The sequence below is a fragment of the Microcebus murinus genome, chromosome 17, assembly GCF_040939455.1.
Source record: "Microcebus murinus isolate Inina chromosome 17, M.murinus_Inina_mat1.0, whole genome shotgun sequence".
NCBI classification, from domain to species: Eukaryota; Metazoa; Chordata; class Mammalia; order Primates; family Cheirogaleidae; genus Microcebus; species Microcebus murinus.
Window position 1 is genome coordinate 46,076,290 of NC_134120.1, and position 12,247 is coordinate 46,088,536.

General features: G+C 37.2%; 1 protein-coding gene across 1 annotated transcript in view; it reads right to left on the reverse strand.

Moving 5' to 3' along the window:
- The window catches only part of MIB1 (MIB E3 ubiquitin protein ligase 1), a 142,627-nt gene that overhangs the window by 103,788 nt on the left and 26,592 nt on the right, over positions 1 to 12,247 (reverse strand). The window contains exons 2-4 of the mRNA XM_012746168.2: positions 10,176 to 10,347; positions 7,495 to 7,624; positions 2,426 to 2,530 (exon numbers count right to left, since the gene is read on the reverse strand). Of these exons, the coding sequence (XP_012601622.2) occupies positions 2,426 to 2,530; positions 7,495 to 7,624; positions 10,176 to 10,347 (407 nt within the window). The remainder of the gene's footprint in view (positions 1 to 2,425; positions 2,531 to 7,494; positions 7,625 to 10,175; positions 10,348 to 12,247) is intronic.

Genomic DNA, 12,247 nt, shown 5'->3' on the forward strand with positions numbered 1-12,247 from the left:
AAACATTGTTTTCAAAAGTACTTGTCAAAAACTAGAAACCTAATCCTCCATATATATAGATCATGCGTGATTTATTTTAGCTTTCTTTCAAAGCTCATAATTAAAATGCCTGAATCTTATTGGATGATAATATTTCTAATATTAATTACAATATTTTTAAAACCACATTTAAAAAGGACAACAAATATCTAGTAATTGAAATGTACACAGCACATTCAATTTGAAAGATACTTTTTACCAAAAAACAAAAACACTGAAAATTGTCCAAAACTAAACAGCCAGTAGAAAAGGAACCAAATCCAGTTTTTTGATTCCTCATCCAGTTAATTTTCCTATTCACATCAACTTTAGTTCTTACTTCATCATAACTTGGTTAATGAAAGTTCCTTCTCATTTATCTTTTATAAGAAAACAAATTATAAAGAACTTTGAATGCGGAAGTAGCTGTGGTATAATAAAACCTACAGAAAATGTGGACTTATAACAACCTTGGGTGTTACTGTGAAACTTGAGAATTAGATTTACTTAAGTAATTAAGTCCCTAATATGGCTGAGCACAGTGGCTCACACCTATAATCCTAGCATTTTGGAAGGCCAAGGGGGGAGGATAGTTTAAGGCCAGGAGTACGAGAGATTAATCTCAGTAAAACAGCAAGACCCTCATCTCTACAAAAAATTTAAAAAAATTAGTCAGGCGAAGTGATGAGTGCCTGTAGTCCAACCTACTTAGGAGGCTGAGGTGAGAGGATCACTTGAGCCCGGTAGTTTGAGGTTGCAGTGAACTATGATGACAACACTGCACTCTAGCCAGGGCAATAGAGCAAAATGCTATCTCTAAAAAAAAGTGCCTAATAGTACATAGCATTCAGGTGTCCTCAAACTACGGCCCATGGGCCCCATGCGGGTGCTTTTGCCCGTTTGTTTTTTTACTTCAAAATAAGATATGTGCAGTGTGCATAGGAATTTGTTCATAGTTTTTTTTAAACTACAGTCTGGCTCTCCAACGGTCTGAGGGACAGTGAACCGGCTCCCTGTTAAAAAAGTTTGAGGACTACTGGCATGTAGGTGATCAGTATTTCTTACTCTTTATTGAGAAAAGGAGCTCCTTTATGCATATGCATGCATGCACTCATACACACACATGCACACAGAATCCAACTTTTACAAGCCTCTTTTGCTGTCATTCAATCCTGGCCAAAGAGACATAGAGGTTGAATTCTTTTAAAGTAATACTTTAACCCAGAATCTATCCTAAGGAAATACAGCCATAATATGCAAAGAACATGGATGCTTCCTAACACACTGCTTACAGCAGTGGTGGAGGGAACAAAACCCAATCCAGATATCCATCAGCAAAAATCTCATTAAATAAATAATGGTATAACCACAGAAAGGAATACTACCTCAGCCATCAATCTGTATACACTATTCATTAAATACGTGATTACATATAGCACATAGCCTTCATCTGAAAGAAATTAATAGTCACTCAGAATCCTACAAAATTCAAGTTAAAAACAAGCAGAGGCATGAAGATAATAATGAAAAACTGATAACTGATACTACATATAATGATAAAAGTTGGCACATAATGTATTTGTTTAAATTCACATGGCTGGCTTTTATACATAAATGGAATAAATTAAGGGGACAGTGGGATATTTTCTCCCTTTCTAATGAGGGATACAAGATAGTTAAAAAAAATGAAATTGAAACAATTCTTTGAAAGGGGAATGTATTAAAGATGGAAGGGATATGAAAAGCATTAATATTTTGGTATTCATTATACTCTATAAATATCAAGATCAACGTCTAAATAAGTCCATAAAATGCAAAAACATGACAGACAATTCATTGAATCAGCCTCCACTATTTTTCTAAACATTTAAGTAACTCGAGGTATCTCTAGGTCAATCATTTTTAATTATCAACACTACACTTTAAAATTTACAGAAGAAAAACTCTCTCCTTAAAAATAATTTTAATACCTATAATTTATACTTTTATCAGCTACTAGAACACAGAATACAAATATACCATAAAACCTCATTATAATACCTCCAGGTCCATGCCAAGGAATGGTCTTACAGATGACTTTAAATCTGTTTTGATAGATTTAAGTAAATAAATTCCCCAGACTTACATTGGTAATGGATCAGCTCTACACAATCAACATATAGTAAGGTGCCCAAACATTAACTGAGGGCAAAATCATATTTACTATTATTTAGACAAACATAGTAAAAATGTAAAGGTCTCACAAATTTATTAAATTCTCACTTTACATATTTCCTTCTTGTTGCATATTCATAATTCAGATGGCTATATTCTAACAAAAGGAAACAGTAAAAGGTAAAAGAAATAAAAGAGCACAAGGGCTATTCATCCATCCAACATTTCATCTGTGTGGTTCTTCACTACTTACCATGCCCTCAAAGCCAACTCTGTAAAGGTTCTTAGCACCATTATCCCAGAGAACATATGCTGCACTGTGTGGGCTTGATGCACTCCAGTCCTGGATTTCTGTTACCTGACAGAAGTTTTGAAAAGAGAAGGAAAGTTCCTTCAATTAACTATTACTTTCAAATCTTAAAAATCATTTCACCTATCAACCTGTGTAACAGGATCATGAAAAATACTTATTTGCCAAATATATGTCACTTCTAACATATAATTAAATCATTAGAGTCATATTTTCCCAGAATTATAAGGTATTTTCCAAAACTATTATAGAAATTTTAAGTTTGGAGGTTATTAGATTACACTAATAAAATATCAGAAAGTAAATAATTTGATACAAAATTTAAAATCTTTGTATTCTTAAAGGGTTTAAGAAGAGCATATTTTTTAGACCATTACTCAATGTAAAATTGTAAATCTCTGACCAAATATCCAAAATGATTCAAGATAAAACTACTTTCTAGTCACCTAAAAATTGAGAAGCACAATGTTCTTCAAGAGCCTTGATGGCAATGCTCAAAGAGGACATGAGTTGCTTTTGTTCCTCCAGTAGGTCCCACATTTGTCCCCAAATAAGCAAGCCACCCAAGCTAAAACAGCATGCATACAATGGAAACTCAGCACAATCTCTAGGCCCCATATCCAACTACACTTATTCTTACATTCACTGGCTTGGAAAAAAAACACTCGGATTGCCATTGCTTAAGGGCCTAGAATTAACTGCAGGATGAGTATTCCTTATCCAAAATGCCCAGGACCAGAGTTTGGGATTTGTGACGTTTTCAGATGCTGGAATATTTGGATTATACCTAGAGCATCCTAAATCAAAAAATCTGAAATCTATTCTGCTTATTTCAGGCCTTGAAAAAAAAAAAAAAAAAATCTGAAATCTAAAAGGCTTCACTAAGCATTTCCTTTGAGTGTGAGGTCAGTGCTCAAAAAGTTTCAGATTTTGGAGCACTTCAGATTTGAGATTTTCTGATTTGAGATGTTCAACCTGTACACAAAAATGACAAAACAGTGAGCACTAAACTTCGGTATTTTCAAGTAAACCACTCTATAGCTAAGAGGGGGAAACTGCACACATGCAATTCAGATTACTTTTCTCCATCTTGACACTTATCAGCCACCCTTCATAGTGACTTAGAATGACAGGCTGATGTTAAGTATAATTTTTAAGGCACAGGCTTAGAAACATACTATTACATTAAATAAAATATAAAACTAGGCTGGGCATTGTGACTCATGCCTGTAATCCCAGCACTTTGGGATTCAGGTAGAAAGGCTGAGGCTGAGGTAGAAAGATCACTTAAGCCCAGGAGTTTGACACCGGCCTAGGCAACATAGAAAGACCTCATCTCTACAAAAAATTTAAAAATTAGCTGGGTGTGGTGGCATGTGCTTGTTGTCCTAGCTACTCAGAGACTGAGGTGGGAGAATCACCTGAGCCCAGGAATTCAAGGCTGCAGTGAACTATGATCACGCCACCGTACTCCAGCATAGGCCACAGTGAGACCTTGCTTCTTTAAAAAAAAAAAAAAAATAGTGATATTTCTCTTTTATCCTGTCCTAAAGAAATAGTTTGTAAGCTAGGTATATTATGGTGCTTTTGTGGAAATAAAAGAGTTTTATATTTAAGATCTAACGTACCATTTGATAAATATTTTAAATTGTTAGTAAATGAGGCCATTTATTCTTCTAAATTTTGAACTAAACTATACTTTACAAAAATACAGCATATGTAAAAATTAAAGAATAAAAAAAGAAATAAAAAAAAATAAAATGAACACCCATATAACTGTTACCCAACCAAAGGAAAAACAATATTACCCATACTTTTCAGGTCCCCTATAGACGTCTCATCAATTCCATCCTCCTGCCTTCCAACAGAGGTAACCATCATCCTGAATTTGAAACCATCATTGCCTTGCTTTGCTTTATGATTTCTGCTCAATTAACCATTGTATAACCTTACAAAGAAATAGTTTCTAACACTAAAAAGGTAAAATATGGACAAGTGTGGTGGCTTAAGCCTGTAATCCTAGCACTTTGGGAACCTGAGGCAGGAGGACTGCTTGAGGCCAGAAGTTCAAGACCAGCCTGAGCAAGAGCAAGACCCCTTTCTCTACAAAAAAGAGAAAAATTAGCTTGGCATGGCAGCATGTGCCTCTAGGTCCAGCTACTCGGGAGGCTGAGGCAGGAGGGTTGCTGGAGCCCAGGAGTTTGAGGTTGCAGTGAGCTGTGATGATACCAGTGTACTCTAGCCCAGGCAACAGAGTGAGACCCTGTCTCAAAAAAAAAAAAAAAAAAAAGTTGATGATTGTTGAAGTTGAATGATAGCTACACAGGTATTTGTTATGCTATTCTTTCTACTCTGGTATATGTTTGAAATATTCCATAAAAAAAACTTTAAAAAAAAAAAGAGGCCGGGCGCGGTGGCTCACGCCTGTAATCCTAGCACTATGGGAGGCCGAGGCGGGCAGATTGCTCGAGGTCAGGAGTTCGAAACCAGCCTGAGCAAGAGCAAGACCCCGTCTCTACTATAAATAGAAAGAAATTAATTGGCCAACTAATATATATAGAAAAAATTAGCCGGGCATGGTGGCACATGCCTGTAGTCCCAGCTACTCGGGAGGCTGAGGCAAGAGGATTGCTTGAGCCCAGGACTTTGAGGTTGCTGTGAGCTAGGCTGACGCCACGGCACTCACTCTAGCCTGGGCAACAAAGTGAGACTCTGTCTCAAAAAAAAAAAAAAAAAAAAAAAAAGAAATATGATCTAGCCTACCTATATGAAACACTCAATTCAAATGTATTCAGGAGTACTTGTGAAATAAAAACAGCCTTAAAATGCTAACATTGGGTAGTAGTACTTAAGAAGCCCTCTAAGAATATACTACACCCAATTGATGTAGAACAGTAGAATAAAGCAGCCAGCATTGAATGGAAAGGGAGGATATTAATGTTCTTCATTCACATACACAGAAAAAAGTCAATCAGACAATAAAAATTACATTTGGTCCTAAACCTGCATTTCACAATGTCACCATAAAGATTTATTATATTACCCCCCACTGCTAAATTTGACTGGCTTTAAAAAAAAAAAAAAAAAAAAAAAAAGATTTATTATATGAAGTTCCCTCACTCAGAGTCACATGTGCAAGATGGCTTCATTTATTTTTCCTCATTTTGTCCTTAAAATGCAAGATGTGTTAAGTCATAACAAACTAAAAATGTAATGCGAATGACTCAAAGCCTCAAGAATGCCTACACTTATGCCCCAAAAAGTGCCAATATAGCAAAAACCCAGAAAGTTCCATTTAAGTGGCTTCAAAGTTTAACAGTAACTGCCTCTAAAAGCTGATGAAAAAATAACTTGCAACCCTCTGACCATATAATTAATTGTGAAGAATATAAAGTAATTTTTCAAAATGAAAGTATTTAAAACTTACTTTCCATGTACTCTTTCAAAAGAAGATACTAGAATATGTGCTCTACCAAAAGAGAAAGTTAAGTAAGATGACATTAACAGAATATAGGAAATAGGCCAGGCATGTTGGCTCAAGCCTGTAATCCTAGCACTTTGGGAGGCCAAGGTGGGAGGATCACTTGAGCTCAGGAGTTCAAGACCAGCCTCAGCAAGAGTGAGACCCGGTCTCTGCTAAAAATAGAAAGAAATTAGCCAGGCAACTAAAAATTAAAAAAAATAAAAAATTAGCTGGGCATAGTGGTGCACACCTGTAGTCCTAGCTACTTGGGAGGCTGAGGCAGGAGAATCGCTTGGAGCCTAGGAGTTTGAGGTTGCTGTGAGCTAGGCTGATGCCACAGTACTCCAGCCGGGCAACAGAGCAAGACTCCATCTCAAAGAGAAAAAAAAAATGATACAGAAAACATGAGATCCAGCCAGGAAAGAGGCAAAGGCATCCGTTGTAGGACATAAAGGGAGCTTTCAGGATGACTGCTGAGCACCAGGCATGGAGGGTGACCCATATAGATAGCAACCATTGATTCATGGACCAGACAAGTTGAAGACTCTTGTCACCAAAATCCCCACTGCCACTGTAACATTTTTACTGATCTGAGGACACATTGCCGAAGCAAGCCTAACTGACGTCCTTACTGTACTTGGCTTATTTGGACTATGTAATAAGGACACTCTCACTCTCCCCTCTGCCCTCCATTCCCTGCCACCTGGATCAGCTGAGGTCTCTTATCTCACCCTATAAAATATTCTGCTTTCACCTACTTATAAAACTCTTGAGCTCTTCACACTAACTGAGATAGGTAACAGAATAGGTGGCCACTGCCCCCTCAGAAACAGGCCTTTAAGGGAATGGAATATAAAACAAGTCAATTCTAATGAATTTTTTTTTTTTTCAAGACAGAGTCTCGTTTTGTTGCCCAGGCTAGAGAGAGTGCCATGGCGTCAGCCTAGCTCACAGCAACCTCAAACTCCTGGGTTCAAGCAATCCTTCTGCCTCAGCTTCCCGAGTAGCTGAGTCTACAGGCATGCGCCACCATGCCTGGCTAATTTTTTTTTTCTATATATATTAGTTGGCCAATTAATTTCTTTCTATTTATAGTAGAGACGGGGTCTCGCTCTTGCTCAGGCTGGTTTCAAACTCCTGACCTCGAGCAATCCACCCACCTCGGCCTCCCAGAGTGCTAGAATTACAGGCGTGAGCCACCACGCCCGGCCTCAGATGAACTTTTAATAGCAAGAAAGTCAAGAACATGAGATACTGCTTAGGGAGGAATGGTCCAAACAGAGTGTTCAGAAAGGCAATCTGGGCAAAAAAATGACAATATAAAAAAAGCCTGAGGGTAGAAAGGTAAAACCAACCTTCTCAAGGAACACCACTGCTTACAAAAGAGCAGAAACACTTTTTTCTTCCAGGAAAAAAAAAAAACAAAAATGTTTAAAACTGTCATTGGCATAGACAAAAATGGGCCAAGAAATTCATTTGTGGTACTAATAAAAAACTTCTGAACGTACAGTATTTTGGAACACATGATGAACTAAGAAAACCACTGTACCTTTCCCCTACGTCCATTTCCGCCATCCTGATCTTCCCACTGCCAGTCCACTCCTCGTACTACTCTGGCACCTGCAAAGATTCCTCTGGCTGTAATCTTCTTAGATTTTCTACGAGACTCTAACAGAACCCTAAAAATATAAAATTATTTATTTTCAAATTTATATAAAAATGGGTAACTAATTTATTTTTTAAAACAAAATTATAAAAAGGTTATTTTGAAAGTAGAAGAGATCCTTCATTGTTCTGGTTATTATCATAATATTAGTAGCATGATACAGAAATACCTTGTACATTCCACAGGTGATGATGACAACAGTAGGAGTTGTATCAATAACAGAAGCACTAATATTTATAGAGCTTTTACTATATGTAAAAGCACTTACACCAGTGTAAAGTATTATGCTTAAGAGAAAGGTACTGATGTTACCCATTTTACAAATAAGGAAACTGAGTCTCACAGAAGTAATTTGCCCAAAGTCACAAAGTTAAAAAGTAATAGAATCAATAGTCAACCCAGTCTAAGCATTTCAGGGTATCACTATACTTTTTACTATTTTAGAGGTGGCAAACTCAAATCCCTAAAGCTGGTAGGCAAGTAATATAAATGAAGGCCTAAGAAAAATAGCACTACAATGACAAATGGCAGATGGCATTTGACACCTCAGACTGTGGAAGACAACAGGAGGTGATAAGAACTTAGATCAATTCAAGAGCATGATCTGTTTTAAAGGGTGTAGGTGTTTACTCCTCTTCTTCAGACAACTGTTGCCAAGAACAAATGTAGGCCAGGCATGGGGGCTCAAACCTGTAATCCTAAGCACTCGGGAGGCCGAGGTGGGAGGACTGCTTGAGGTCACAGTTCAAGACCAGCCTGACCAAGAATAAGACCCCACTCTACAAAAAAACAGAAAAATTAGCTGGGTATAGTGGCTTATGCCTGTAGTCCCAGCTACTGGGGAGGCTGAGGCAGAAAGATCACTTAAGCCCAGGAGTTTGAGGTTGCAGTGAGCTATGATGACACCACTGCACTCCAGCCAGGGGCAACAGAGAGACCTTGTCTCAAAAAAAAATGTAAGTCCAGTGTTAAGTGCTTCTGGCAGGAGTTTAAAAATCCATAAACTTAGACTTTTGTGTGAAATCACCCGATTTTAAAAGGTTAGCAATTATTCAAAAATTTAGAGTAATCTGTATGCCAGTAAAATATATCTGTGGCCAGGATATGACCTATACACTGAACTGTCTCCAAAATATTGCATACTGACTGAAGATTATGAATCTTGAAAAAGATTCCACACTCAACTAGCTGGGCCAGCTTGGTTCTCCAAGGCCATCTATCACTTACTCTTCTGTATCTTTTTCATTCATACAATCAAAAAAGTTGAGGGGTTTTATTTTTCTAATTTTATCTCATTGTTCATCTATTCATTTCCAGAATGTCTTTATTCCCTAACTTTAAATATAAGCAAAAGACAAAATAAATAACTTGTTCAAAACTACTCAGTTAATAAATGGCAGGACCATGATTTACACCAATACAGTCTAACTCTAAAATCTATTTATCTATTAATACTACTCCTCCTAGCTGTCTCCCTAAGACTGGCTGGATTCTTGCTCCTATGTATTATCCATTTCTACAAGAGAAGATTCCATCAGCTAAAACTCTTTACCCATTAACAATGAATACTCTCTCATTGCTCCTAAGACACTTAATATATATCTCTACCATAGTCCAAAATATCACATGATAATCATTGACCCAGTATTTCCTTTAACTTTTAAACACCTTAAGACTATTATGGGGGGAGTGAGGGGGAAAAGGAATCCTATGTGTTTTATTTATTATGAAATGTCCACAAACATAGTAGCTGCCATGTAGTCTTAATAAATGCCTATTGATTCAATCAACAGGCTCTAGTGTTCATCTGGTAGCAATTAACAGAATAGCAAGCCTAATGAGAAGAAAATAATTGGGCTGCCCTTGCATTTCCAAACATAGAGTAGTGCTAAGTGCCCGAGCTAGAGAAAGAATCCAAGATCACCTTGGAAAAAATACATACAGTTCCACCTTCACAGAGCTACTCTCTCATTTTATAGCACGCTTGGTCTACCGTGTTTCCCCGAAAATAAGACAAGATCTTATATTTATTTTTGCTCAAGAAGACACCCTAGGGCTTATTTTCAGGGAATGTGTTATTGTTTTTAAGTACGGTACAACAATCTACATTTATTCGAATATAGTAAAGTCATCTTCTTCTGGAACATCATCATAACTTTCCAAACCCCGAATTCCATCCTGAATTTCTTGCGACTCTATTTCCTTTAGAACCATTGGCCCCAATCTCTCATGTCGAGCAATAGAGCTTTCATGGGGCAGATGAGAAGGGCTGCTCGTCTTCTTTACCGCTCCACGACGAAATGCATGGGTTGTGCAGATACACTGCGTATCTTATTTTTGGGGTAGGGCTTATATTGAGCAAATGCTTAGAAATCCTGTTAGGGCTTATTTTATGGGCAGGTCTTATTTTCAGGGAAACACAGTACTTCTAGTCTGCTATCTGCTACTTTCTGATAATAAACTAACTGTCAAAAGCTATTTGTGCATCCTATTTTTAAGGCTCAATAGTATAAATCAAATAAAAACAAGGAATCACAGCTGAAGAAAAACATTATTTCCCTTACCGCTCACTTCCTGGTGTGGTAATTCTGTAAAAGCGATGTCTTAAATGATGTTTATCTCCATGATAACACACTGTGCACAAATCATAATTTGTACACTCTGCACATTTCCATCGAATGCCAATGATTGGTTGCTGGCGGCAGGTATCACACATGGTTCCATCATGCTTGATGCCTATTAAAATAAAGATACATACTTACATTAATTACAAATATAATTTATTTAAATATTATTCTCTATGGGAGAAATAAGAACAGTGCATTTTACAGAGTATTTAAATAAATTGGGAAGAAATAACATTTCAAATATACCACATACAGCTTCAAGATAATAGATCTCAAATATTTTAATCAGTACAAATTATAAACTAAACATTTTATCTCTCCTCCCTTTTTCATAAGTAAGAATGTAACTCAGAGTAGCTCTTTCTTTGCTCTCATCCACAAACCGAAACTTAGGTTCAATGCAGAGAAAGAAGATTCCTTTACCACCAAGTAGATGTTTCAAATTACACAACCTCAGAAATCTTTGGAAGAATTTTAACCTATTATCTAGTTAAACAATTACTCCAAAACAAAAGACAATTATATCCTCATGATACCAAGGAAACAAACTATCAATTAACCTAAGAATTTACTCCTAGGTATCGATAATTTTTTTCCCATTAATAATAAACTTTAGAAAATAATTGGCAAGAAAGTTTCCCTATTTAAAGGAAAATAAGGCCGGGCGCAGTGGCTCACGCCTGTAATCCTAGCACTCTGGGAGGCTGAGGCGGGCAGATTGCTCGAGGTCAGGAGTTCGAAACCAGCCTGAGCAAGAGCGAGACCCCATCTCTACTATAAATAGAAAGAAATTAATTCGCCAACTAATATATATAGAAAAAATTAGCTGGGCATGGTGGCTACATGCCTGTAGTCCCAGTTACTCGGGAGGCTTAGGCAGAAGGATGTTTTGAGCCCAGGAGTTTGAGGTTGCTGTGAGCTAGTCTGACGCCACGGCACTCACTCTAGCCTTGGCAACAAAGTGAGACTCTTGTCTCAAAAAAAAAAAAAGGAAAATAATACACTGTGGTGGGGTTTTTCCCCCTTAAGGAACAAAAAGTAATAAACTCTAGGGGAAAAAAACAAGCACTTGGCAAAATTACTTCCACTAAAAATAACCACACATATGGCCGGGCGCAGTGGCTCACGCCTGTAATCCTAGCTCTCTGGGAGGCCGAGGCGGGCGGATTGCTCAAGGTCAGGAGTTCAAAACCAGCCTGAGAAAGAGCGAGACCCCGCCTCTACTATAAATAGAAAGAAATTAATTGGCCAACTGATATATATATAAAAAATTAGCCGGGCATGGTGGCACATGCCTGCAGTCCCAGCTACTCGGGAGGCTGAGGCAGAAGGATCGCTTGAGCCCAGGAGTTTGAGGTTGCTGTGAGCTAGGGTGACGCTGTCTCAAAAAAAAAAAATAAATAAAAATAACCACACATATGGATGAGACAGACAGACATTAGAACTATAAGGTACCACTATAAAGTAATGAAAATTACTACTTTCATTTTAGGGTAATAGAACTGGGGGTAATGTTCTTTACTATCCTATAATATTATCACTTGTTCAATAGACTAAAACTAGGATTTTTTTCTCGAAACTGTGTGGCTTGTGTTGCAGCTCAATATCGAACAAGCAAGAACTACAAGTACATCAGTGACTCTCTCCCAAATTCAAGTTCTGACTCTGTCAACAGCTATTTTTGTGCGTTTGTAAAGGTCATTTTTACTAAAGTATTTACATACAAAATAATGGTATTTATTTCAAAATAATGGGGCGGGGGGGCAGCAGAGAAGTAAGGTGGAATTTAGATAAAATAAGATTAGTTGAAGTTGGGTAATGGGTACATGGGAGTTCATTACATTATTCTCTATGTTAAGTTTAGAAATTTTCCATAATTAAATAGAAGAAAGGAGCCCTTTTTCTCAGAACTTCAGTCCCCTTTGGAGAAGGTAATATAATCTTTAAAGGTGAGACAATATGTTCTAAAAATCAAATAAGAATGTGCTGGATATGCAAAAACTAGAGTA